General features: G+C 35.8%; 1 protein-coding gene and 1 non-coding gene across 2 annotated transcripts in view; one reads left to right on the plus strand and one right to left on the minus strand.

Annotated features, from left to right (window-relative positions):
- The window catches only part of LOC137398917 (laminin subunit gamma-1-like), a 67,834-nt gene continuing 40,356 nt past the window's right edge, over positions 1 to 27,478 (plus strand). The window contains exons 1-10 of the mRNA XM_068085085.1: positions 1 to 178; positions 494 to 691; positions 2,284 to 2,385; positions 10,125 to 10,279; positions 15,898 to 16,038; positions 18,152 to 18,282; positions 20,131 to 20,309; positions 22,413 to 22,601; positions 24,867 to 25,063; positions 26,985 to 27,150. Of these exons, the coding sequence (XP_067941186.1) occupies positions 19 to 178; positions 494 to 691; positions 2,284 to 2,385; positions 10,125 to 10,279; positions 15,898 to 16,038; positions 18,152 to 18,282; positions 20,131 to 20,309; positions 22,413 to 22,601; positions 24,867 to 25,063; positions 26,985 to 27,150 (1,618 nt within the window). The 5' untranslated portion in view covers positions 1 to 18. The remainder of the gene's footprint in view (positions 179 to 493; positions 692 to 2,283; positions 2,386 to 10,124; positions 10,280 to 15,897; positions 16,039 to 18,151; positions 18,283 to 20,130; positions 20,310 to 22,412; positions 22,602 to 24,866; positions 25,064 to 26,984; positions 27,151 to 27,478) is intronic.
- Trnal-caa (transfer RNA leucine (anticodon CAA)) lies at positions 25,592 to 25,707 on the minus strand. The gene is made up of 2 exons: positions 25,670 to 25,707; positions 25,592 to 25,637 (listed from the first exon to the last, which is right to left on the minus strand). It is a non-coding gene; the product is annotated as a tRNA-Leu (tRNA).

A 27,478-nucleotide genomic window follows, 5' to 3' on the forward strand; every position in this document is an offset into this window, starting at 1 on the left:
TTGTAGCAAGTTGTGGCCATGGCACATTTTTCTCTGTTTTTGAGCTTAATAACTCTCTCACTATATAGTCACTTTATCGACGCACAACAGAACCCTAACTCTCCTTGCTACGACATAAATGGACTACCGAGAAGATGTGAACCTGTTTTCTCAAACATTGCATATGGCCTTCCGGCAAGTAACAAGATATTTTGTTGATATTCAAGCTTGGCTTATCTTCAAGGATATTTTGTCTTGTCTTTAAGTTTGATGTGCTGCAATATTTTTGTTTAAATTTTTTAAAACTCCTACTACAACATCCTGTATGCATGATAACCTAACATTAACGTTCGTGATTTATTGTTGAATTATCTTAAAATTGTGCCACTTAGAAACTTGTTTGCTATTAAATGTACTGGTGTGCGAAAATCTTGCCACAAGTTATTTTTTGTGGACCGAAGTTTTTCTGGGACTGTTTACGTTTATAATTTTGGCTGAATTGTTTTACAGATAGAGGCAACCAACACATGTGGGCAGGAGGTTACTACCGATGACAGCGGGCGACCTTATCTACCTCGCAAAGTTGATAGTTTTCGCACTTTTTATCGGCAAACTGGTGCCAGTGGTAATACCAAGTACAGGGATTATTGTGATCAAAACTCGGCAGATCCTTCTAAACGTCATCCTGCTCAGAACATGGTTGACTTGGATTGTAAGTTTTATGTTTATGATTGGGGTCTTTTACCAAATTGTTGTTTTATTCTTCAAGTTACTGAAACTACTCGAGTATTCACTTAGTTACCATGTCTTAGTACATTTCATTTGTCATCGATACATACTTAGCTCTTTAATGGCTCATTTCATTATTTAATATGTTAAAAATTCTTGCATAGAGGATAGCATTCGTCTCATTTCTGAAACTCTAACCGCTGCTATTGTTTTGAAACCAGCCTGGCTAATTTGCCAGCATAATGCTTGTATTGAATAGAAATTGTAACTTGATTTCCTTCGTAGACTTGACATAGCGGAGGTATGCGATGCACACATATGAGTGCACGCACAACGACTGCATTGTCTGTTAGCTGCTTGCCAGATTCTAGTAATTATAATGTGACGTACATCGAGGCCTCACAATCCCTTTATCATATATCACTGCATGGTCCTGTCAGTCAAGTGCTCTGATTAGATTTACTATAACCATAAACAAAGGAATTAAAGACACAATACCTTATTCTTGTACACACTGACCTAGTCATGAATACAGACAACCCCTATTTCACACATTTGTTAGACATGCAGGCCTACCATTGATGTCAAAAACTATGCCTATTCAACCTGGTTTAAAATTTTTATTCCATATTCTTAATAAGACAGAATGTTATTATGTGAGTCAGAACTTTGTGTGCAATTTAGTTTGTGTTTCTTGTCTTCATTTCCTGTATTTTATATATTAATTTATGGAGTTCATTCCGTGGTGCCTCGTTTACCGGTTATGTGTGGCAACACTGTTATGATGATGGGAATAATGTCCTTTGGGTTGCATTGTTAATGGTTCTCTGTCAATAGATAACTATCCATTTTCGTGCATGGTGATATTGTAGCTGCTAGTGGATGGGTTTTAGTCAGCAATAATTCAATTTTATCTGTCGAAAAAGCCTTTTAAAAAGCCTTTTTTAAACCCACCTATCAGCGAAAACATGATCAGAATTCAGAAGCTAGACAAACCTGGTCAAGATAACTGGTTATCTTTATTGGTTAACTGGTTAAACCCGGTTAACTGGTTAGCCAGATAACTGGTTATCTAGCTATTATTAGTTAGTTACCATTCTCATCAACGCAAATCAAATTTGGTCTGAACTCAGCCATTGTCTTAACGCTTGTTACTTATAATTCAGCTGGTTCTTTTATAGTTTGGCATCGCAACCTATTTTCAACTTTGAGTATGAGGTCAAGCTTTACCTACAATTATGAGAATTTTAGTCGTTGCTATTCAAGCTTCTTCAGTTACTATTCGTCCAACTGCACCATGCAGACATTCTTTCAAACAACTAGATTGTTGAAGGGACGATAATGGAATCATTAAATGTTCTGCAAATATGATTTATTTTAATGTCATTTTAATTTTGTATTACTTTGCTCAAAGAAATATACTTTCTGCAGGCAGTTTTGCATGGCATTTGATATCTACATGTTAATGCTAAATAAAAAAGCTGACCAGCTTTCTTTGTATTTAGCCGCATTACAAAGAAAGTACCTTTTTCCAAATTTATGATCTTCAACTTGTAATTTGGTGAACAATTACAGCAAGTAGCAGTAGAAGAACATGGTGGCAGAGTATCACTCTGTATGAGTCAAAGGAACGGAATCTCGGAGACATGGTCACTGCCTCAATCACCCTTCATCTAGGTGAGGCCCTTTCTTTTTAACAAACAATTCCTGGTGCTTGACTTGTCTTTGACAAAGTTTCCACTGTGGAAAGCTAGATCAGATCACCTGTATAGGCCAGCGTAACAGCAAACACAGTGACATTAACTTTTATAGTTACCTTTTCGAGGGGTACATTATGGAATGTGGTTGAGAATGTTTGGAACCATTTTATGACCATATATAATGGCTTTGTAGATTCAGTGTTTCTTTTGTACATAGAATCCAAATAAGGACTTTTTCTTTGTACATAAAATCAAAATAAGGACTTTTCTTTGTACATAAAATAAAAATAAGGACGTATTCAGCTGTTTTTTTCAAGAATTTCAACTCATCCGTTAGGTTTTTGGAGCACAGAACATGACAAACCGTTAATATTTGTAACACGGTCCATTCTGTAGAGAAGTTGTCTCATCTAGTAGAGCTAGTTCACTAGTTAAAACTAGCTAACTCGGCATTTGCTACACTCAGTCGTTAGTTGTAGTGGAAGTATTTTAGCACATGTATAAGTATAGCTCTACACCATGACTTGCCTTGAAATATGATATACTGAGGGGTCAGTCTGAAATGCTTTGTTAATTTTATGGTAAGATGGAAGTTATTATAAGAGCATCACAGATTTCTAGCAAGACCATAATTGGCTTACAATTCTAAATTGGAAAACAGGTTAAAGGGAGTAGCTACTTGGGTCAATGTTTTGAGTGTCCCACTTGCTCACAAAGGGGCGTAGTGCTGTTGCGTTAGTGACCAAAAAGCTGCTTTTACAATAAATCAATGCGTTGTTTCTATATTAGCCAATTCACGATCCTGTTCTATCTCTATTAATCTCAAAACAGCTTTTCATAATGACGGATTTTCACAATGTAAAAAGTGTTTTCATCACTAACAATGGAGTTTGAGTATCATAATGGGCCTTCCACGAATCACAGACATCACAAGCACATGGAAAACACAGCTATACTATCTGTATGATACTTATGCGTACATTTTGCTAACTTGTCAAGATTATTTGGTGTGAGTGCGCCTTTTGTGTCACGGTATCCATATTTTAGCTATGTGAGTTCATATAGGTAGTCGACAATATCAACAATAATAATATGCAATAATGATAGGGTAGGAGATAGAAATGCACCGCCAACTTTATGGCTTTTATTGGGGGTCTAATGTTACACCTCTATGGAGTGGCGGTTGATTAAGGTATGTCAAATACGAATCACTGAATTACTGCATGGTTTAGTGCCTTAGGGCTAATATATCACAGCAAGTTATGTCATACACATGCAATTATATTACACAGACAGCAATAATACTATACAGCAGGTCAGTTTGTGACAGGGCAAAGCAGGTCACTTGCTGTTTGAAAAAGCAGAGGGCTGACAGTAGTGGGCTGGTGTTGTTAGCGCATTAGCAGCTTTGCAAGCACTGGTCTTCACTGTCAGCTTGTTTATATACAAAGTGTCAGTCAGAGATGTAGTGTGGTTTTGCACAGGTTTGCAGCTTTAAACATCCTGTTAATATGTTGAACCTATTTACACCTGGTCTTCCATCTGCTATTTAGTTGGTTATAGTCAAAATCACAAGTTTAAGCATTGTTTAGTTTTGAATGATTGATTGGTTTTGATTAGTATGAATGATCCTCAAAAACTGCTGACATATTCTGTTTGTGGTGTTCGGTATAGTTTTTTACTAGGATGAGCTGGTTTTGTTCTAAAAGTTGAGTAAAATATGTTTTATTCTTTACGTACAATTGGTAGGTTCTTAACATCTTCATATTCTGTTGATTTTTAAAATTTTAATCTAAAAGGTGAATTCTTCCTAAAGGTTTTACACTTTCTATAAATAGTTTACGATAGGTATACTAGAATCAACTGACTGACCTTTTAATCATAACAGGCAATATTCATTTCTGATTCCAATTTGTTTAAAATGATCTGTAAGCTATCATCTCAGTTTCAGAACATCAATAGTTCAGACTCACATCTAGTAGCAAGTTATCCAACCGCTACCTCTTAGTTGTTTATACTTGTGACATATGATAGAATCTCAGGCTAACACAAATGACCTATCGCATGCCTTCTTGTTGCATAGATTTGAGGTTGAAATTTTATAGACTTTGTGGTTAATATTTCGTGCAAATTTTACTGAACTCTTACTCTGCACGATATTAGCATTTCACAATTAGCAAAAATCACCAGACGATTCGATATTGTAAATAAATGATTCACATAATATCATGGTATTATTATACAAAAAACTTGCACAATTTTTGTTAATATTTTTTGTATATTTTTACTTGAAAAAAAACTGTTTCCTGTTTGTGATAGTTAGAAACATTTCATGAATTCCCATGTGCATGGAGGGCCATGGAATGAGTTTATTATATAACTAGAAGGCCTGTGTGTTTAAGTTTCAGTATCCCTCTCTCTGAAAATCAGATGTGTGAAAGTGAGATGCGAGATGAATCGTCATTACATGATTATATTGTTTATACGATTGGCAATAGATATCTCTTTAAATGGTGGCAATTTTCAAATCGTCTACCTTAAAAATCTACGAGTCAATTAACTCGCCATATCGTGAAGCCAGACACGATATTTTCATCTTATAGATAAAAGATGATTCACTGTGTAAGTAAATTTCCAGCCGAGTGGAGAATCATTCCAAACTCTTATGATGACAGTTTTGAGTCAGCCACCTGTTCCCCGGCAGCCATAGGAGTCTGTTGTTAATGAGTTGTTAGGTGTTACATTATCTCATTGTTAGAAAACTACATACATTCTTCAGTTGAAGCCTTACCAAGATAAACATTTCACCATTTCCACTGTTTTTGATGTTTGTTAGCTTAGTAAGTAATCAGTCACCAGTCTATTAGGCTGGACGTTCTATATGCATTTAGAAGAGCATCAGCAGGATACCTTGGGAGTGGGAGGACATTAATACTAGCAGTGATAGTAGTGCTGTTGGTGATTTGAGTCAGTCGATGGGCTTAGGGTGATGCTCATTCTAATACACTTGAGCCTTGTTCACATTTATTGGTTAGTAGGTTTGCACTTACTAACTTTGTAATGAATAATGTCTGGGTATAAACAAGAGTTTTATTGTGCCAGGCTTGCATCGACATCAATAAAACAATGCTGCCTCTGTGGCATCTGCAGTCTTTATAGCAGCCATTTGTGACTGGACCACCCACATCCTTGCTGTGCGCTAAGGTGTTTATAGTATACAGTAGGCGTTCCTACAATGTAAATAATTCGTTCCAGGAACATTTACGTTATAGGGATTTTACATTATACGAACTGTAAAATGCATGTAAGTTGGTTAATCCCCGTTCCAAGTTCTCTCCAAACTCACACCTTTGGCCGTACAAAAAGGAAACACTAGACATATTTGTTGGCTGTATTTTAACTGCAGTATAATTGATTTGCATCGCCAACTTGTCTTCTTTTTCTGATCAACTTCACTGGTTTTATAGACCATGATTGCAGTAATTCTACAATAAGTTAATGGGGAGCGCACATTTTTGACGTTGATTTCCAAAGATTTGCTTATTTTTTCTAAACAGCAAAGTTGGTTCTGCAAAGTCAAGCTAATAACAAATATTTTATACCTCACAATAGAGCAAAACAAAAAATATTTTCACTATAAAAAGAGCGGTACTACCTTTTCGTAGTCCATCTATATCCATTGGTCAAGGTTAGAGTAAAAGATAATTTTTGACGAGACTACAACTTGTGACAATAGATTAGTAGACAGACGGTGTAACACATGCACCAATCGATCGCCTGTAAGTAGTTATACTCAATTGCTCATTTACCCTACTCTCTGTTTTGTAGACATGTTTTACGATCTATTGCGACGGCCTAGAATGCCATGGTAGTTGTATATATATATGCTAGATAAAACACTATACGCATGTCATTTTTCTCTCGATAGTGCGGCGAATTAGATTACCATTCAAATTGAACCTTCGAACTCACCCGACTTGACACTTTACATTATTGGAATTTTTTACGTAGTATGAAGCAAACACTTCACATAAATTCTTTGTTATCTGGGATTTGCGTTATAAGAGCGTCTACTGTATTTTGTTCATTCACCAAAATTTGTCTCGATGATAAACTGGCCAGGTTTATAATCGAGACAGATTATAAACCTAATCAGTTTGATCAGGCGAGTCTTCTGGGGATAGTTTTTGTGTTTTGGTTTATCGCTTATGGTTGGAATTGGCAAACCTTGTTCTTGCAAAAATCATTCGTTAGAAAATTTTCCCATTGGCACCATGATAATTTTTAAACAACATTGATTCGAATTTCTATAAATTACTAGAATATAATTAGGCCTATGAGTGCATTATTATTACGAGTTCGAATCGCATTCAATGCAATATTTTTTCAGTCTTCAACTGTGGCTTTGAACAGATGGATGAACACGGCTCTTATTATAGCAAAAATTGATAAGTTATATGCATGAAATATAATACATTAAGTTAATATATTATTTGGTATTATATTTATATATTACTTTATATTAGAATTATATATATTGTTTTATATATTATCATGAGTTAAATCATACACATGTTTGCTATATTATATATATTGTATTATGTATATTATATATCATATTCAACAAGTGTGTTTCTTTGTCCCTTTTTGACAATGGTAGTTTTGTGGTTGTAATTTTTTGTGTGGGATTATAGCTTCAAAATGGTGCACAAGGGACATAACTTCGTATCACAATTGTATTTTTTCCAAAAATGTAGCAGGAAACCAATAGCTTTTGCCTTGATTGTGTTACATGACGGTACATGTCAATCAACTCTTGTTTGTTGCCAATAGATACAAGCAGGTGTGGTCACGCCTCAGCATAGCCTTCGCTCGAGATCTCTATAAATGTTTTAATGTTTTTAGTTTACAAAAACCAGCAGCTCGCCTTATAGCAAATGCGTTCATTCGCACAGGCTAAAATTTTTTATGTTCGTTTGCTGGTCACCAATAAAGTAATTAATGTGTCAGTCAAGAATCACTGAAAGCAGCATGTAGAAAATAACTCCAAATTTATTGTTATGTGTAAGACTGAAAAAAGTCCTATCTGAGTAGCCCAATTTATGAATGACATTTTCTCATGCGTTTTTCATCCGAAGTAGCCTATCATAGGCAGTTCAGTCTGATGCTAATCACTGAACAAGTACTGAGCCGGAGTCATTGACCAAGGTCATTTTCTATTTTGTAAGTAAGTGCATATTTTGTCTCAGCAAGAGAAATAAAATGTTTGTGTATATGCTCATAAAAAACTGATGCTGACTACAAAATACTAAAAAAAATGTAAAACTATAAAAATTGTGACACCAACATGCTACATTCACCATCATACGGTTTATTTTATGAACTTTCTATTACTACAACCTTCAATTCAGTATTCGACTCCTCTGCAATACTACTAGATTGTCAACTTTTAAAACACATCCTTTCAATTCACTCAATGATTTATAATTTCCGTTATTTCATATTTTTTGGCATGTAACGAAAAACATCATTCCGTTGACTACCAACGTCAATACAAAGTTGTACGTACCACAAGACTTTTATGCTGTTTATCCATACCTTACGTATTTGTATCTAATCAAAAAATATCTCCTCTTTCGTTATTTAGTATATCTACTCTTCATAAATTATTATTTGCTCTAAATTTTACACTGCAATTTAAAAAAAGTTTTATTATCACTCTTCGTAGCCTCTGGCATCAGAACTTTTGATAAATCGGTCAACGACTGTGCTCCTTGGTTGAATTCACAGACTCTTAACTGTGACATGATCAGAAAGAGGTTAATGGATTGTGTTTGTTTATCAGAGTTCTGATCTGACAGCTTCATATCGCTCCTCATTCAGGCTTTCGCGAGTGTTAGACTGACCAATAAAACACAACACTTCCTTCATGCTCTTCTAGTATTTTCAGGATTTACTATTGTCACTTGGCCTACAATTGCCTTCTGTACATTAGCTGCCATCATCGGCTTCACTAAGAGACATTCAGTTTGTTTTGATTGTGCCTGTTGCAGTATCAAGATGAATTTTACTATGGTGCTGCCTGCCTCAGTATTAGTCTCTCAACGCTTTGACTTGCAGGAAATCTGCTCCTTGTTTAGGTAGCCTTTGGTATGTGATAGGAAACTCATGACGAGTTGAAGTAGGACACCTTGATTGATGCTATCTATGTTTCTAGCCTATAATTACGCTGCACTCTATCAGTGCGTGTGTGAATAAGGCCTGTCTTTGTCGGGAGAAGTCGAACTGTCTTGGTTTAGGCCTGATACACATTTCTTCTAAGGCTCTCGGGAACAAGCAAATTGATGACTTGTCTCCTACTTTCTTTCACTATGTATGTTTCCATGATACATATCTGGAGTTGCCTGCACATTTAGTTTCTATTCGATAAGCATCTCAATGGACATTCACATTATGCAGATTACAACTGCGCTTTGTTAAAAGGATAAAATTTATTTACCAGAGGTCATAGCGAGGTATTTGGAACTTCATTATTTTGGGGGTCAAAAGAAAAAAGTTCTGGAACTTCCCTCAACTTGAGAATTGTAAAGTCTTGGCTAACTTTTATTGGCATACCTTTACTAGTTATTTTTTATGCATGTTATTGTTAGTTTTTACCAGGTTCTTCTCTTTTTCACTAGTGTTTCAAGGAACTTGGAGCATGCATGTTAAAGTTACTTTGTGGCTAAAGTCAAATATTGGATTGAGTTTTACGTAGTATGGTGATCACGATTAGAGTTTGCCATTATTGATTGCTTGTGCCATGTCAAGTTTTCTGCCCATTAAGCTCTGTGTGTTGTTTGCCACTTTGAAATCACTGCACTATTGCTCATAAAAAGAGTAATATATGTTCTGCATCTGGTTGTTACAATGGCCAACAATTAGGTTCATCCAGATGCCATGAAGTGCTGTCATGTCTTATCTGGTTTATATCATCATGAGCTAACTTAGCGCTTGTATCTGCATAGATTTTCTTTTTTGTTTTTCAATACTCTGTTGTCTGGAGGGATTTCGGTGAATAGCATATTCGCTATTACCTCATTCAGCGCAACGACTGCTAAATTTGTATTTTGAGAAACGTTTTTGTTGATGTCGTATGGTGAGAAAAAAGTCGAATGGAGGGGATGAAAAAACATCGTGTTTTACATCATAAGGCAGAAAAGGGAAGTCGTTATCTGGGGTTCACTGCACCTTGATTTAAAAAAATTATATACCGTAACTAGGATATTTTGTTGTTACAAGTACAAGCAAAATCGTGTCTAGCTCCTTTTTACAAAGGAGTTAGCTATCCTTCTGTCTCCACTCAAACCTAGTAAAACTAGTTTATATACTATTCATGTACATACTGAGTATGAGTATACATACATGCATATACCGCTCTTCTGTCACTTCAGGTTCTTATCAAATCTGTTTCACAACTGGCAAAACTCATGAGCATTTTGTCTATTATAAACTGCAGTGAGGCATTTACCAATTAAAAAAGTGTAGATACTTCATTTTTAATTTGTTTGTTGTATTATGTTGTTTTAATCTAAGTCTGCTTGCACCCAATTACCATATTAAGTATTATTTAAGTTTCTATTTTGTCAGTTTGCTTTTTCTCGGTTTAATATCTAGAAATTGTTCTTTTTTTGTTGCCTGTATTGTTGTCCTCAACACGTTGGTAATAATTCGTAGGGAAAGCATATGACATCACATACATTAGACTGAGGTTCCAGTCTCCCAGGCCAGAAAGTTTTGCCATCTTCAAAAAGACAACAGAGATGAGTGAGTGGGAGCCATATCACTACTATAGTGCGACCTGTCGATCGACCTACAACCTTACCCAGGAAGTAAGTTTATATCACATGACAATTATTTAGTAAAGTTGAGTCATTTGTCACTGTTAGTGTCTTGCAGGTAAACTATTATCCCATTGAAGGGCCCCTCCACCTTATGTCAAGTCTTGAGTCATTATGCTAGTCATTATGCTAGTATTTGATGGAATTGCCCTCTCTCTATTCATATATTTCATGAACGTTTTGCTTTACATAACTATTTTTGCACTGGGCGAGTCTGATAACGCGTTGGCTACAACAGTGTAATGCTTAGAGTATTTAGTGAATTTGGGTCTCTCCAAATGCTTTTGTGCTAATTGCCCATAATTCATTTGTACTTGCAGCAACACTGTGATTATAATAGGTATCGTTTTGTTTGCATTTATGCTGGCTTGTTAACAATTTGTTTATAAAAGGATGTAAACATGCCATGCATTACTTCCTTGGTGCGCTGTCCGTTTGGTAACCAAATTTTGGTGCAAGTTTGAGTTAAACAAATTGAAAATCACAAATCACCTGTTGAAATGACTGAACTGTTTGACACCAGTTGTTTGTTTGACTTTTTACGTTGATAAATAGGAGAGTGTAAACCCAGCATTAGAGAGAAATAGCCTTGTTATCGCACAGTATTATGGCTCTTTAGACCCGAAGGATTATTAAACGAAATTTCAACATCAACCAGGTGTATATCTCTACTGCATGGTTTTCAATGTTCATAGATTATCTTATAAACCTTAACAGACATGAGCTCAGAGTTGTCATACATTCGTAAGGTTTGACACAGGTACATTTGTGCCAAGTGTTGTGATGAAGACCGGAGGAATGGATTCTGTAGATTTACACACCCATTTTTACCATTCCTCCTTGCGGCTTCTTCGTAGAAAACTTGTAAACTGCCGGAGTTGTGTGCAGGACTACGAGTAGAGCCAATTTGTTTAATTACTAACAAGGAACAGATTTTCGAATAGCAGACAAAAAAGATGACCCCTACCGTTTATTCACATTGTGGTGTATGTGCTTGTTACCCTAATAGCAAAAAGTTATTAGAGCTAACACGGTACTCTAGTTAACTACGTACTCTAGTTAACTGCGTACTCTAGTTAACTACGTACTCTAGTTAACTACGTATTCTAGTTAACTACGTATTCTAATTAACTACGTACTCTAGTTAACTACGTACTCTAGTTAACTACGTACTCTAGTTAACTACGTACTCTAGTTAACTACGTACTCTAGTTAACTACGTACTCTAGTTAACTACGTGTTCTAGTTAACTACGTATTCTAGTTAACTACGTACTCTAGTTAACTACGTACTCTAGTTAACTACGTACTCTAGTTAACTACGTACTCTAGTTAACTACGTACTCTAGTTAACTACGTACTCTAGTTAACTACGTACTCTAGTTAACTACGTACTCTAGTTAACCACGTACTCTAGTTAACTACGTACTCTAGTTAACTACGTACTCTAGTTAACTACGTACTCTAGTTAACTACGTACTCTAGTTAACTACGAACTCTAGTTAACTACGTACTCTAGTTAACTACGTACTCTAGTTAACTACGTACTCTAGTTAACTACGTACTCTAGTTAACTACGTACTCTAGTTAACTACGTACTCTAGTTAACTACGTACTCTAGTTAACTACGTACTCTAGTTAACTACGAACTCTAGTTGACTACGTACTCTAGTTGACTACGTACTCTAGTTAACTACGTACTCTAGTTAACTACGTACTCTAGTTAACTACGTACTCTAGTTAACTACGTACTCTAGTTAACTACGTACTCTAGTTAACTACGTACTTTAGTTAACTACGTCTGTCTCTTCACCATCTTTCTATTTTTGGGAACTGAACACGGGTTACGCTTGATTACGTGCTGATGAGGAAGTTGAAACAGTGAAAGGAACATAGCAAATTTGCGTGTTATATATTTAAATGTTTTGTGAGGCTCTTTTAATGAGAGTTCATTTTATAAATGATTTGGTTATGCTCTGATGTGAAGAAGCTTTGGCTATAATAAAATATTAAAGATGAACTTATACAAAATTCTAGTAGACTTTATCAGAGAGCATCGGAACTTGTCTATCATTTACGATTGTTTTTGATGTTTTTGGTGGTCTGACTGTCAGGATGTTTCACGATTAAAATCGGCAAAACTTGATCGTGGCTAAAACCAGATCGCCTCAAACATCAAAAACAATTGTAAATGCGAGAAAAATAACAAGAAAATTTACTAGAATTTTATGGAAGTTTGTTCGTTCATCTTTAAAGGTAGGGCCACACGAGACAAAATTCTCACGAAATCGGCGAAATTTGGACGAAACGATTCGTACGAATTGACTTTTGGACGAATTCGTCCATCGTTGGTTGCGCACGATGAACGAATCCTGAATTGGACGAAGCGTCTGAAATTCCTACGAATCGTTGTTTGATTGGTCGATTGAAAAGGTTAGTTGAATGTTGAAGGCCGTTTTCTTTTGCGCATGTTTGGTCAGATCTAAAAAAGATAACGATTTGCGAGTTTCTAGCCCGCAGTTCCTAACTCGGTTTGAAAACTGTGTACTGTGTTGGCGATTATATGTAATCAGTAGTATCATGGACGTAATGGATTTATTTAATAGAAATATAACTGTTTTGTAGCTAGACTAATATTTTGCTGAAAAGTCAGGTTTCAATATGTATTTAATAGAAATATAACTGTTTTGTAGCTAGGCTAATAATTGCTGAAAAGTCAGGTTCAAATTTGTATTGTAATTAGAAGAAAAAGTAAAACGGTTTTGTGGGCAAGCCAAAACCTGCTGTAGTCATACAAAATAACCGTTTTGCAATGTAGTACATACGTAATAGTTCGTAATAATATTATCAATGTACAAGCTCTATTCAAAAGTATACTAAAAACCATTTACAACAACAGCCTACTACAACTACTCAGTGCAACTAGCATTAGCAGTTTTGTAGTTGCGTAGAAACGACTTTATTAACGCGCAGTTATATTGTAGGCGCCGAAATTAATTTACGTGTACATTCCGCAACCCATTTTAGGAATTAGGAATTGCGACTAGAAATTCACAAATCGTTATCTTTTTTAGATCTGACCCGCATGTTTGTACTGAAGCAAATGATTGAAACGGAATTGGCTTCAATTTATCACCGCGTTATGATTGGCTAGTTGAAAGTTAGTTTCGTACGAATCCGTGGTGGGGAAACTCCGTGTGGCAGGTCAGAAATTTCGTACGAATGGAATTTCCCAGATTAGTTGAAATTACACGATAACGTGTGGCCCAGCCTTAAATCATATTACTGAGTTTTCGCTGCTTTTATCAAACGATTATTTAAAATTTTGGACAAATTGAAATTTATACACGTGAAACTTTACTTACATGGAAGCTCCATATTTTTTGCAAAAGTGAGTTTGCATTGCCTAGAATCACATGATATTTTATTGCTATTTACATGTAAATAAATTTAAGAATCAACAATCAGATAATTCTTAGTTTTGGCCAGTTTTATTATCTTTAACATCGATTGGATTTAAAGATGTAGTTGCGTCAAAAATGAAATTAGGACCCATAAAAGGCTAAAACATCAGCTACAATTTGATGCCATTTTTGTCTTTTTAGACCAACCCTGTCCAGAGATATATGCGTTTGAATGAGGCCCTCTGTTAAAAAGCTCACGTTCCAGCGGGTGCCAATTTCGTGACGTAACAAGCTTGTTATCTGAACCGAAACCACGAGCGATAAAAATGAGGTCGATTCGTTAGCCAATCATGCGTGCGAAATTTTTATATAGGCCGTAATAAATGTTATCACTCGTAAAACGCGTTGTCTGTGGTCTCGAAGATTCTCATCATTGTTTCTGATTCAACGCGTTTCAACAATTACTAAGTTATACATAGTTTTAAAATGGCTTCAAGTTCGAGCGACCGCTACTCAGAGTTTTCTGAGCAACTTTAAGTAAAATATTAGAGTAGACAGCCTATGGCCAAAGCTGACAGGCGTCAGCAGCGTTTTGCTGCAGAAGAAGACAGAATGGAGGTAAATTAACTTAGAGTCTTCTATACTTTAGTAAATGTAATATTTTTTATAGTCATAAATACATGTACTAATTAATAAAATGATAATTCTTTGCTATCTCCAATCATAGTTTCATAGCTTATCTGCCGTTTTACCTAGCTATAATATTTTTTTCGAATTTTCTTTGGTAAATTAGAGTCATGATTACAAATTATTTTCACTCGTAGGAAGTGGGTAAAATCGATTGATCATTGCAAATCTTTAATTTCCAGAACCAAAGCTTCGAATCGTTGGCTTGGCGTACTTGCGCCTTTATTAAATGTTTATTCGTTTTTAAAATTACACTCGCAATCTATTCAACTCCCAATTTGGAAGCTGTCAATAGATACGCTTTAGAATGACATATCTATGAATGACATATTTATTGCATCTACTTTGTTTACATTTACTTGTTTTACTGATTACAGAATGTTTATGTCGTCCCACCAGCCGAAGAAGCTTTGTCAGTGTGGAAACTGCCATAAAGGAGAAAGCGAGAATTGAATGCGTGCTGGATGATGTTTTGTTGAGTTTGTTGCAGTAGATGAATTTGTCTTATTGTATCAGCTAATACTATGTGAGTGGCCACGACTTGATGAATATCTTTAATAAAAGCTTTATGTCGAGATGAAAATATTTTTGCTTGTAAAAATTATATAATAAAATAATATTGTTAAAGATAATGCAAAACATGATTTGCAGAATATTGTAGTGAATCGGATATGGTATATGGGTGTCCGCAGAACTGAAGAATGTGAGTTCAAATCCAGTTTGCAGCAGACTTCTCATCCTTAAAACTCTATCCCTGTCTATATTCTTTTCAAAGAGGTGGCTTGCTTATTTCATTAATTTAGTATTCGGTAAGAATACTACTAGCAATGATATACAGCAATGTATATCATTGCTACTAGTAAGAAACTAGTACGTAGGCAATATGTAATAGGCGACATAATGTGGGCGGGGCTTATGGGAGGCTGTATAGGGTAGCTGCAAAACTGCTGATACAAAGACCGCGTCCTACATAAAGTGACTTGACAGAATTACTGTAGACCGGTAGAATTGGTAGTCGGTACCCAAATGTTTAAACAACATTTGGAGAAAGTGAGTAGAACAAATTTTCAATTTTCGTTATTTGAGGCCTTTGAAACATTCATAATAATGCATCTGTAGCAGGATTTAAAATTTTATTCTAGCTAACATGAGCAAATACAAAATAAGATATATGCCAATAGAGCCGCGTAAGACTAGACTTTTATCGCAAATAGCCGATGTGAATACGAGGGATAGAGACAGGTTGCCAAACGCGTGACATCATTTTTGGCGAGGCTGGGCACGTTTTTGTGGCCTGAGCGTTTTTACGGCGATCAGATTTTTTCGGTTTTAATCTTCAAATATCTTGGCAATGCGATCGCGTAACACAACAAACAACATATCAACTGATAGAGAAAAAAAAATGCTTTCTTTTAAGATCAACTTAAATTTTGACGCAACTACATCTTTAAGGTGTATCACAGTGTTGTATTTTGTTACATAATGTTTACCACCATGATGGTTTGTTTATTGCTTGCAGGGAATGATTGACACTCCTACTAGAGCTGTGTGCACAGGGGACTACAGCGCAATCACCCCACTAAGTGGAGGAAATGTAGCCTTCGGTACCCTGGATAAGAGGCCCAATGCGTACGAGTTTGACAGAAACCCTGTTCTTCAGGTTAGTACATTTACTTGGTTGGGTGTCCTTGTTGTAACATTGTAATATGCTTGATATAACTAGAAAAAGGGGTTTGTCAGTTTTAGGAACAAGAGCGCTTTTATTATTTTATATACATCTGTATATATCTCAAAGTTTGTGGGTCATTCGGTTTGTCCAACTACAGCTATTAAAATGAAGAATCCGTATCGCAGAAGATTTGATCTCGAAACCTTCCGTTCACCAGGCAAATATCTTAGCAGTTAGACTACCCAAGATTAATGGATTCATTGGGTGAGATATGTCACCATGTTGGTGAAAATGCCCAAGCATTAAGTTACGGCACAACGTCACAATGTCACAAAAGCTTACTCAAATTAGTCATTAGCAAAGTGCCAGGGAAATGGCAAGTGACAGGCAACTACATTACCTTTCACTGTTTATAGGCTGATTTTTAATACCTGTGCAATGCCGGGCATTCCGCTAGTCATATATATATACTATATTATATATATTGTTTTATGTATACTAGAAATTCCACTGTCATACAGCCCACGACCAAAGAGATGGCCAGAGATATTGGCAAAAAATAAAGGGTACTAATGGTTGAGAAATGCAATATTAGCAATCAAATGGCTCTGCAGTGCAATATGATAACTGCAATGGTAGCTGTAATGTACTGGGTGTGGGTGTTATTACATACAACAATAAGCAATAATGAATGGAAAAGATGTTTATATTTTCCCCCTGCCACAGGAGAAATGCAATATTGGCCAATATTAGAAGTAAAATGCACTGATATTCTTAGAATAATCAATTTTATTAATATAGTAATAATAGAAAACCAATACACAATTTTGTTTACATTTCAAAACGTCATAGGTAGCAATATCGAGAAGTTGTGGTATTTATATAGGTTTTTAGAAAATTTATTTAAAAAGTGTTTGGTCATGACAAACAACAACAATGAAAGGAAAATATTACACGTTTATATCTCTCCCTTGCAATAGGAGAAATGCAATGTTGGCCAATATTATAAGTAAAATGCACTGATATTATTAAAATAACCAATATTGTTAATATAGTAATACAGCAATAATAGAAAACCTATGAGCGTTCACGCGTCTCGAAGATTTCTGCAAACTGCAGCAAAATAAAAGCTGTTATAAAAGTGTTATAAAGCTGTAGGCCTAATTTACTGCAATGTATGTAAACTGTGTACTATACACAGTTTGAAAGTTGGTTGCGTTGAATGTAGAAAGGTTTTGATAAGCGATCTTTAACAGAAAGCCAGTAGGAGCATTCACGCGTATAAAACTGCAGCAAAATAAAAAAAATGTTATCGTCATAAACGGGCGTTGTAGTTCGGCCCTAGCTGGTACGTAAGTTGTAAAGAATTTTGGCTAACGTTTTAAATAATGAAACCTTCGGTGATTGGACAAAAAACATAGGCTGATAAACGGTGTACCATAATTTCGTACCTGTAAATCGGTCTACGCCTCAAACGGTCTACGTTTATTACAAAAACCTTCGAATAAATTCGATTACAAGTAAACAGCACCATAGACTGGTGAAATGAACACGGTTTTCTCGTGAAATACGCACTACTAAATAGTTCTACAATCGGTCGCACGGCTTTATTGGCGTTTCAATTTTCGGTCTTAACTTTTATTAAACCGAGCTTTTCAAACTTTTTGTGGGAATTTTCGTTCAAATAAATCTGTCTATTTGTGTATAATCCGATCAGATGGGTAAGTTTAAAGATAATACCGACGGTTTACAAAGACTTGGTAACATATTTAAATAGGTTTAAATGTGTTTTGTATCGTTATTATACTTTAACGACTTTACATTCCGATGCTTAAATTTCTTGATGAAATTTCTAGCCAAGGGTTCGTCTCATTGTTGATGAATAATTTTCGCAAGTTGTGTGCACATGCATTTATCATAAAAACTCGCACACATCGCTCCGCTCGTTTGCTCGTGGGATTATACATATATATAATATATGCATATATTTTTAACATGGGTCTTTGTACTAAATCATTTATTTCAATTCAGACAGGAAAAAGCTGTGTTGAAACTAGTAGATTGTTTCATTGAACTCTTTAAATACATTTTGTTGCCGTTTTAGGAGTTTGTGACGGCCACTGCGATCCAGATCAGACTCACCAGGCTGAACACATTTGGAGACGAAGTGTTTGAGGATACGTCTGTCCTACAGTCCTACTACTATGCCATCTCAGATATCTCAGTGGGAGCCAAGTGAGTTCATAGCACCTGCTACTCTGTAATGCTCCGCCTTTGTACTTAATGGGCATCTCAGTGCCATTTACTAGTGCAGAGATAAAATAAAGCCTCGGCAAATATGATGCTGTAGATTATCTCTTGAGATTGTATGCTGATGTTTCATACTCATCTAGAAGTTAGTTTTAGCAGCTGACCTCAGATTTGAGTTGTCTCCTCCTTCAGGGGGCTCAGTGGAATCTCGCCGCAGTTGTTTCCCTGCACAGTATGTTTTGTACTACTTTTGATTTTACAGGAAATAATTTTATAGTTGTCCTTTGGTTGTGTTGAAATTTGTAATGAAGTTTGCAAATCTCCACGTAATCATCACATATTACAATACAGAGTTGCATTACATGACATCCACACTGTTGCACTTAATCTATAGCTTTTAATGTTAAAACAATCTCTAATCCCTACATTATTTGGTGTGTACCATCGATAAGCTCTCTTTTTACCTGTCTGCCACAATCTTTGTTGTTAAGAGATTCAATTATCAACTTTCAGTATTTTGACACAATGAGCAATAACAAATAGTCGAAAAATTTTCTTTTTGTTAAGCACTAGAAGCCTCGAGCTGCTTGTAATACTTGGTAACATCGTAAGGCTATGCTCATTAAATGCGCCGTGGAGATAATTTCAGCTAGATCTCCATTCACAGATTTTTTCCTTGCCATCAAACCTGACAAATAACCGTTTTAGACTTGTACTGTTAGCACACTACTGAGGTTTGTGAGATGTTGAACTTTTCCAGGCTAGACTGATTAAATTGAATTCTTCAAACATTCACAGTAGAGGCATTCCTTGATGAGCCAATTATTCATCATTTGTACGTCATCATTTATCTGTTTAGTTGGTAGCAACGTAACATGCTTTTCTTCGAATTGGAGCCAATGCAATGCTCTAGTTGCTTTTGCGTGAGAATCTCATTTTTCATATCACAAACGGACTGCAAATATTACTTGAGTCACATCTTGCATGTACCAATATTTACAAAAAATCCATCTTAAAGAAAATCTCACAATTACTGTTTATTGAAATCATATCAATCCTATATTCTCTCTAATAGTGTTAGGGTGTTGTCGGTTTTAATTCAGACGTTTTAAATATTATCATTTTTATTTAATATTCTCGGGATTTAACTGTGTTGTCACCTTTTGTTCTTATGTAATTATTATTACTTCAGTGTATCTTGAATTGATAGCTCATTCTGTGATTATCACAATAGGAGACACATAACTGCTGGATTTACTCTGCATCGTCCCGACTAACCACGAACAATAAGGAATCACTATATTATTTTATATAATCTATATATATATATAAATCATATATATATGATTTAGGTATAGTTATAACATACATACATACATACATACATACATACATACATACATATATATATATATATATATATATATATATATATATATATATATATATATATATATATATATATATATATATATATATATATATATATATATATAGTTTGATGTACTGTGAATCTAAAACAGAAAATCAAAAATCAATGATAAATAGTTAAACACAGATAAATTCATAAAATCGTTGTTTACACTTTAATTCATTTTATTGTTTACACTTTAATTCATTAAGGGAATCACCCAAATCAGTCAACAAGTTGCCCAAGTTCTAGGTACTCAGCAATGTTAACTGACAGAGCTTTTAGTATGGCAGCCATTTTAATGTTGGTAATATTTCATCACCCATGATGATTTTTTTTGTAACTGGAAATGCAGTCAAAGCTGTCTATGACAAATGGATACGTGATACATGGAGTAGACTTTTTGTGTTACGTTTTCACAGGTGTAAATGCAATGGGCACGCCAATGAGTGCGTACAGTCTGCCTCTGAGGATGGTGTACAGAGAGTCGTTTGTGTATGTCAGCATTACACTACAGGGGCTGACTGTGGCCAGTGCCTTCGTACCCACAATGATAGGCCATGGGCACCCGCCTCCATCACTCAACCTAGCACATGTCAAGGTTAGTACTTGGATTTTGTCGGTGAGATGAGGTGGTTATCACAAAATGCTTTCTAACAGGGAGCTAAAGCGTTGTGATGTTGTTTACTTGCTACTGTTGGCCCAGTGTAAGCAGCTGCACCTAACAACTGGCCTAAATGATTTGCGGTGATGACTACAGTGCCATGTATGCTTTGGTTTGGGTTCTAAATTTAGGGTAATATAAGTGTGGGAAAGTAGGAAGAAGGGCCTATAGGAAGGAGTTGGAAAGTAGGAAGAAGGCCCTATAGGAAGGAGTTGGAAAGTAGAAAGAACCCTTAGGAAATAGGTCAATATATTGTTACAATTGTAAGAGTCATCTTCTCATGTATTGGAAGGCCTTGAAGGGCAATCCTCCACTTTCTAGCATATTTTATTCACAAGCTGTAGAATACTACCTTACCAGCGGCTGTAATGAAATAGTTTCTCTTCAGCATCGACTTTCAGTATGGTCAAGGCAATTACTATTGAGCCATGTAACCCAAACCAGTAACACTTCTTAATATTTGTTAGACTAGCCGTTTAGCAGACATTCTGTTAATTAAACTTGTTTGAATTGGATCACCTGTTGGTCAGGCGTCTCTTCCTCCTTAGGATCAAAGGCTGTATGACTCATGCCTGCTGTTGTCAACGGAAGTATTTGTGGCTGAGCTCTACTTGTTCACCTGTTAATTAGTGGTTAGGGTGCTGCCGCTGGGCCGTCCTCTGACCTCTTGTATCTATATACGCTTGGTGCTAATCACTCAGCTCTTGAAAGCCTGTTGTCTGTCTAGTCATAAGTGCTTCACTAAAGGCTGGTTCACGCTATATCGCCGTATCTTGGCGTTGATGCCACAATACTTCGGTGGATGATACCGATGTTAACACTATCACAAACCCATCCGTGTTTGTATCAGTGACGTGGTGTTATCATTTTTCTTTTTAAATTTTCACGAAGAAACCTCTTTGCTTTCGCGTGCTGGTATCCAATACTAGTCACGCAGCGACTATCACAAACAGAAATAAATCATTCTATCGGTGACCGCGAATTACCGAAATGGTTCACATTTGAAAGGAGGTCGTCGATGCTCTGCAAAATATCGGAAAAGTTTGACAGCTGCACACTTTCCCGACGTGTCAGTGTTGCTGAAAAGTTTGGAAAATGTTAAAAATGGAGTAACTTGTGCTGCATTTTCTCGTGCATCATTGGTAAGTGCTGTTTTCATCTTTCGTATGTGTGAAATGTTCGACAAAACATCTGTGAGTAACAAAACTCGTTTGACTTGTGGCCTTTTTTGCCGTTTCCATCTTTCGGATCACGCAGACTTGCGGATTGACCTCATTACGCAATCGTTGTGATTCTATTACTCTAAAATCATTTTCATATATGCAGTGAAAATTTTTTTTAGAAACTTTGATTGCATCAGTGAAACCTTTCCTGAAACTATAAGCTAGGCTTGGATAAACTGGTGGAGTAGTCAGACGGATCCATTAAAGAAATTTTAATGCAAACCGAGTCGATGCTCCTACGCTGGGTGTACTGAGAATCGCTGTGGAGTAGCGACACTGCGACAGATTGGCAAAATATGAATAAACTAAACGCAAAATTTCCAAGTTTATGAAGGAGATATTTAGCTTACACATGACTCCTCCCGAAGTTATCTTATTTTGTCATAATCTCTTTGTTCTAAGTTGATAGCAATATATTTCAAACAAATTCAAGGTGAAGCCAAACAGTGGGTCACTGTTTTATAGTTTTTACTACCACCTCTTTTTTAGTTAAAAGCTGAGCATGTTTCTATTTTATTTATTTTGCATATAAATAAAAAAGCTGTTATATTCATGCATCTTTGCCAGAGCCTCCGTAATGTGTATAAGTTGAGAGGATTAGTAGGATGAAGCTTATTGTTGCAGTTTTGATATTTTTTTCTTTTGCTTTTTTTGCATGGTTCATAAGTTGATGTTTCATGCAGTTTGGCTTTGTGTTCTGTTAGCGAAGTTGTTTGTTTATCAATGTTGTTAGTTTTTGGGTGTTTTAGCGTTTCCTTCAGCTAGTGCCAACTGTTCTAAAATGCACCAAACATGTTATTAAATCGACTTGTTGCAGAATGTCAATGCAATGGCAGAAGTGACTTGTGTTACTTCAATCAAACTCTCTATGAAAGAACAGGCTCGGGAGGTTACTGCGAAGGTTGCAGGGACTTCACTGATGGCCCTCACTGTGAGCTATGCCGTCGCAACTACTATAGGAGTGATCCTCGTGATGTATGCAGGCCTTGCAACTGTGACACAACAGGTAATATTTAAAGATTAACTTTCACAAAATATTAGTAGGTTTTATCAGAAAGTATCGATATTTTTCTATCATTTCTGATTGTTTTGGATGTTTGAGGTGATCTGACTGCCAGGTTGGTTTAAGATGAAAATCAAAAAACTTGATCGCAATAAAGATGCTTAGATCAAGCGAAAGTGCGATTTTGACATCCATAGTTGTAAAGAGGCCGACAGAATAGAGATGCGCAACGCTGCAACTTGAACACAATAGCCAATATCAGTTACCCTAGGACACCTTTATTTCGCTAGTATTTAGTTTCGTGAGTAGCACATACTAAAATTTCGCTGCAACTTAATTTCGCGGCTCTGATGAGTGCGAAAATGTAGTGATGTGAAAATAAATGCAGTTGAACAAACAGATTAGATTCCTCAGGTCCAGTTTGCTAGTAAGTAAAAATTTTCAATTTGGGACTAGTTTGTATTTGTAAACTGCAGGTAGAAATGTGTGGTTGAGATCGATAATTCAATTTGATCGCTTGCTGCCATTTGTTTTTTGGGACTATCAATGACGTCTAGGTCTCTCTATATGACGATTTTATTGTGGATATCAATGAACAAAGCTATTAAATTTCGCGTTTTCCCTCGTTCGTTATGGTAGTTTAGTTTCGCCCAGTTTAGACTCCGCAAGATGCGAAAGTTAGATGACGCGAATACATGTGTCCGTACATAAGTGTCCTATGGTATAGCAACTAGTGGCACCATTTCACACGTATTTTGCTTCTTGTGTTTTAATCATTTTAATCTTGAAACATCCTGGCAGTCAGATCATCTCAGAAAAATACCGATACTTTCTGATAAGATGTACTAAAATGTTGTTTAAGTTCATCTTAACCCTCTCGTATCTGCGGTTTCATCGTGTTGCAGATATGATCTATGTTTTCGTAACATCTGTGGACTGTGTGTTTATTGCCTGAATGTTGCGTGTGGTGGAGTATTTTTTCTGCATTAGTGTAAAGATGATGTGTAGGGTAAAACTTATATTTTTACAATCTACACTTATAAATGTGTAGCACAAAGTTCCTGGCAATACTCATTTGCATACTCCCTAGGGAATATTATTGAGGCATAAGTTAGTGATGACTGGAAATGTACGATTGTACTTATAAGGGTGCATAACTCCTAATTATAGTTACCTTGGAAATGTAAGAGTGCAAAATTTCTGACAAAACACATTCGCAAATGTAAAAACTTCTTTTTCAAAACTCCATTCTTTTATAATTATAGTGAGCATGAATTCTTTCCTGACAATGTGCGCTGGTAAATGTGAGAGTAGATAACTCTAAGCAATGTATGCTTTTGAGTGTAAGAGTGGATATCTCTTGATATTTTGAGCTTATAAACATTGTGAGTGTGTATTTCTCAAATGGGCATCAAAGAATGCTCATTTGCTAGTGAAATGTATAGCTTCTAAGAGAATAATTATGGATTTTTATTAAAACTAATTACTTGTTTAGTGCAGAGGAAACCTTGAATTGGTCATTACACTTCTAAAATGCAATGTAAATTCGTTTTTGGCATTGCATGATCGTAATTATGTAAACCCAAGGCATTCGCTATTTTGTGTATTTGTTTGCCTGCTGTTCTCAAACTTCATTGATCTAGTCTCAACACATGACACATGGAGTATTCGGAAATAATTGGTTCCCAAGAATGTTTAAAAAAGCAAAATTTATTAGTAGAGTTCTCGAGTCACTGAAGAATCAAGGAAATTAAGTTAGGGATTCCTTTTAAAGGACTAACCCTAAATAATACGGAAGCTGTGTTTTTAAAATATTGAACTACGCACGGGATACCTTGGAATTCTTACTAAGTAAAAATGAAACTACTATGAGCATGAACTAAATATCAGCACTACGAGCATAAAAATATGAGCTTCGAATCTGAGCCCCACTATGAGCCCCAAAATATCTCAAGCTGAAACAAAACTAGTTCCACATTACAAATAAAAAAATTTCGTGCCGTTGGAATACTGATCTAGTTTTCTACTAAGTTTTATCCATTGTAGAATTGGTGTAACATGCGAAATAGCATAAATTAGGTTTTGAAACGGTTGACCATAAGATTGGTCTTTGAGAGGTTTAACATTTAGACATTGATCTTCTATGTAGTAAAGCCCTGATACTTCATAACTTTCACTTTTTAGAAAGTAAGTCCCAATAACCTTTTAGCTTTTTTATTATTAGTCATGTGTATACTATTGCCTATCGTTGCTCTTCTTCCCATACAGGTTCTGTGCAACAGCAGTGTAACAGCTATGGTCAGTGCGAATGTAAGCCAGGTGTCACAGGTGTCAAGTGTGACAAGTGTGAAGCCAACTACTATGACTTTGATAGCTATGGCTGTCGAGATTGCGATTGCAAGAAGGCCGGCAGCTTTGACAATCAGCCGTACTGCGACAGCCGTAACGGACAGTGCGTCTGCAAGGTTCGTACATTTCTCACCTTTTTATTGATTGTTGACACGTTATGTATGATAACATGGTGTCTCTGTTGAACTTCTTCAACTCCGGTCGAATTGGTTTTCTAGCGTCATTAAGTTATAGATTTATTTTGGTGGTCAAATATCGTTTTTTGTCTTGAACTTGGACGATATTTGTAAGTCTTATCTATGGTATTGTACGGCATATCATCAAAATCTTCATCTTCAAGCCTGGTGAGTTGGATCTAAATAGCAGTGGTCTGATATTGGTCTCAGCAAATGATGCAGTTTGTATTGCTGTTCTGCTAATGGTTTATTGTACAGCTGCAAATCTTGAGTAAGCTATTTATAAAATAGTTGATCTAGACCAAGAAAAGGTTATTTTAATATTGTGCCGATACACGAAAAAAAAGAAGTATGGAATCCCATTTAATTCTTTTGGTATAAATGTATTATATTAAAGGGTTAGACAATTAAATATGTTACAAACTACCCTAACTAAATTATGAGCACCGTTTATGAAAGAAAAACATCTGTCAGAAGTGGGATTTGAACCCACACCCACATACGTGGACCAGAACACTAGCTCACTGATGCAGTGCAAGGTTATGCCTTGAGTCTGGCGCCTTAGACCACTCGGCCATCCTGACTATGGGGTGATAGGCCATTAATTATGAATACATTTGCTGATTCTTTTATATAACCGCACTAAATTTAACAAATAACTGATTACAGCTGCTGTTACTGAGGATCTACTTTCCATAGCAAGTTAAATTTCCACATGTAGTCTTTATTAGCACACATGTTGTCTTTTCACTTAGAAATTAATTGCCTGCACAATTGTTCTTTGTTGTATTAACAGTAGCAGATGACAATCAGATGACATTACAGATTGTCGTTTGAATAATAATATTGTGCAATTTACACCAAATGCCAGGTTTTTTTTAACATTTCCATGAAAATGGACAAACATATTCATTTTTGCAAAATATCGTCTGATGACAGCTATATAACTAAATATACTAAAATTGCTCAGTCGTTGAACTATATTATTTAAAAGCTGTCGGTTACAAAGCTTTATTCACAAAAGCAGAGCATAGGTTAATAGGTTTTGAACACATGACTTCCTAAAAGTCTGAATTTATATGCAATTTTTAATATTTTTAATTTGCAAAAGAAGAAATTCTTGCTTGCACATCACATCTCCCAAGATGATGGCCAACAGAAGCATTTTTTTCTTGCGTTCACACATTGGCTAATCGACACCATCGACTTCATACATTAGATGTCTGTTTTGCCAAAAAAAACCTTTATATCACAGCATACAGTTTGCTTCATGAGTGTTTTTGTCTCAAACTTGGTTTTATTTTAGTATAAAAGCTATTGCTGAAACACAAAACATATGATTTTATAGGTAAACGCAGACATACTTTTAAAATGCTGTCAATAAACCATCAACAAGTCAGAGGCGAGACTAAGATCAAATAAAAGCAATTAGTTATCCCCTGGCCACTTGCTAAAAGTAAAAAATTAATCATGTTATGTTCACAATGGTTTTTGATTTTTATTTGGTCAATGATTCGTCTTATTTAACGTTATGTTTTTTGCTATATTTTAAAATTGTTTCATTTGAAACCATTTCGTTTAAATTATAATGCAATTTTTACCTGTACGATGTCTGGCAGCATGAAAATAACAAAAGATTTGAGCACCGCAAGAAGCACAAGGAAGAACCATTTACTCATTTAAGCTCTTCATCTGAGTTGTTGCTTGTTGTCATTTTTGGGGAACATGACCGGCCCTTTGGAAAGTGTTTAAAATTTAGAACACGGTTTTGAAGCTCGTAGGAAGAAACAATTAGACAAGAAACAACAAGGTTGCATTTTCTTACTAATATTGTTAATTAACCCGGCGTGTATTGTTTTAGGAAAATGTTGAAGGACAAGACTGCAGTGTCTGCAAGCCAGGCTATTTTAACCTTGACCTTGATAATAAGTTTGGCTGTATTGCCTGCTTCTGCAATGGCAAAACCTCGGAGTGCACCTCAGCCAGTGGTTACTCTCGTGCTTATATTAACAGCTTCTTTGACACAGGTAGGAGCTTTATCAGTCGACCATCTTGGCTCTGCTATTTGATTTTGATAAATGATGTTGCACACTTAGTGTCATAGAGACCTCTACAGTGAATACACGCATCATTGGAAAACCTGATTTGAAATCTTGATCAGTATTTAATGTTGGTAGGCTGCTATAGAAAACTGTTTTCATATAACAGATGCATTTGGCAAACTACTGTATTAGTATTCCCAGACACTGATGTATTGGTATTCCCAAACACTAATGTTTTGGTATTTCCAGACACTGATGTTTCGGTATTTCCAGATTATAATGTCTTAGTATTCTCGGTCACTAATGTTTTTCC

The sequence above is a fragment of the Watersipora subatra genome, chromosome 6 (assembly GCF_963576615.1).
Source record: "Watersipora subatra chromosome 6, tzWatSuba1.1, whole genome shotgun sequence".
Taxonomy (NCBI): Eukaryota; Metazoa; Bryozoa; class Gymnolaemata; order Cheilostomatida; family Watersiporidae; genus Watersipora; species Watersipora subatra.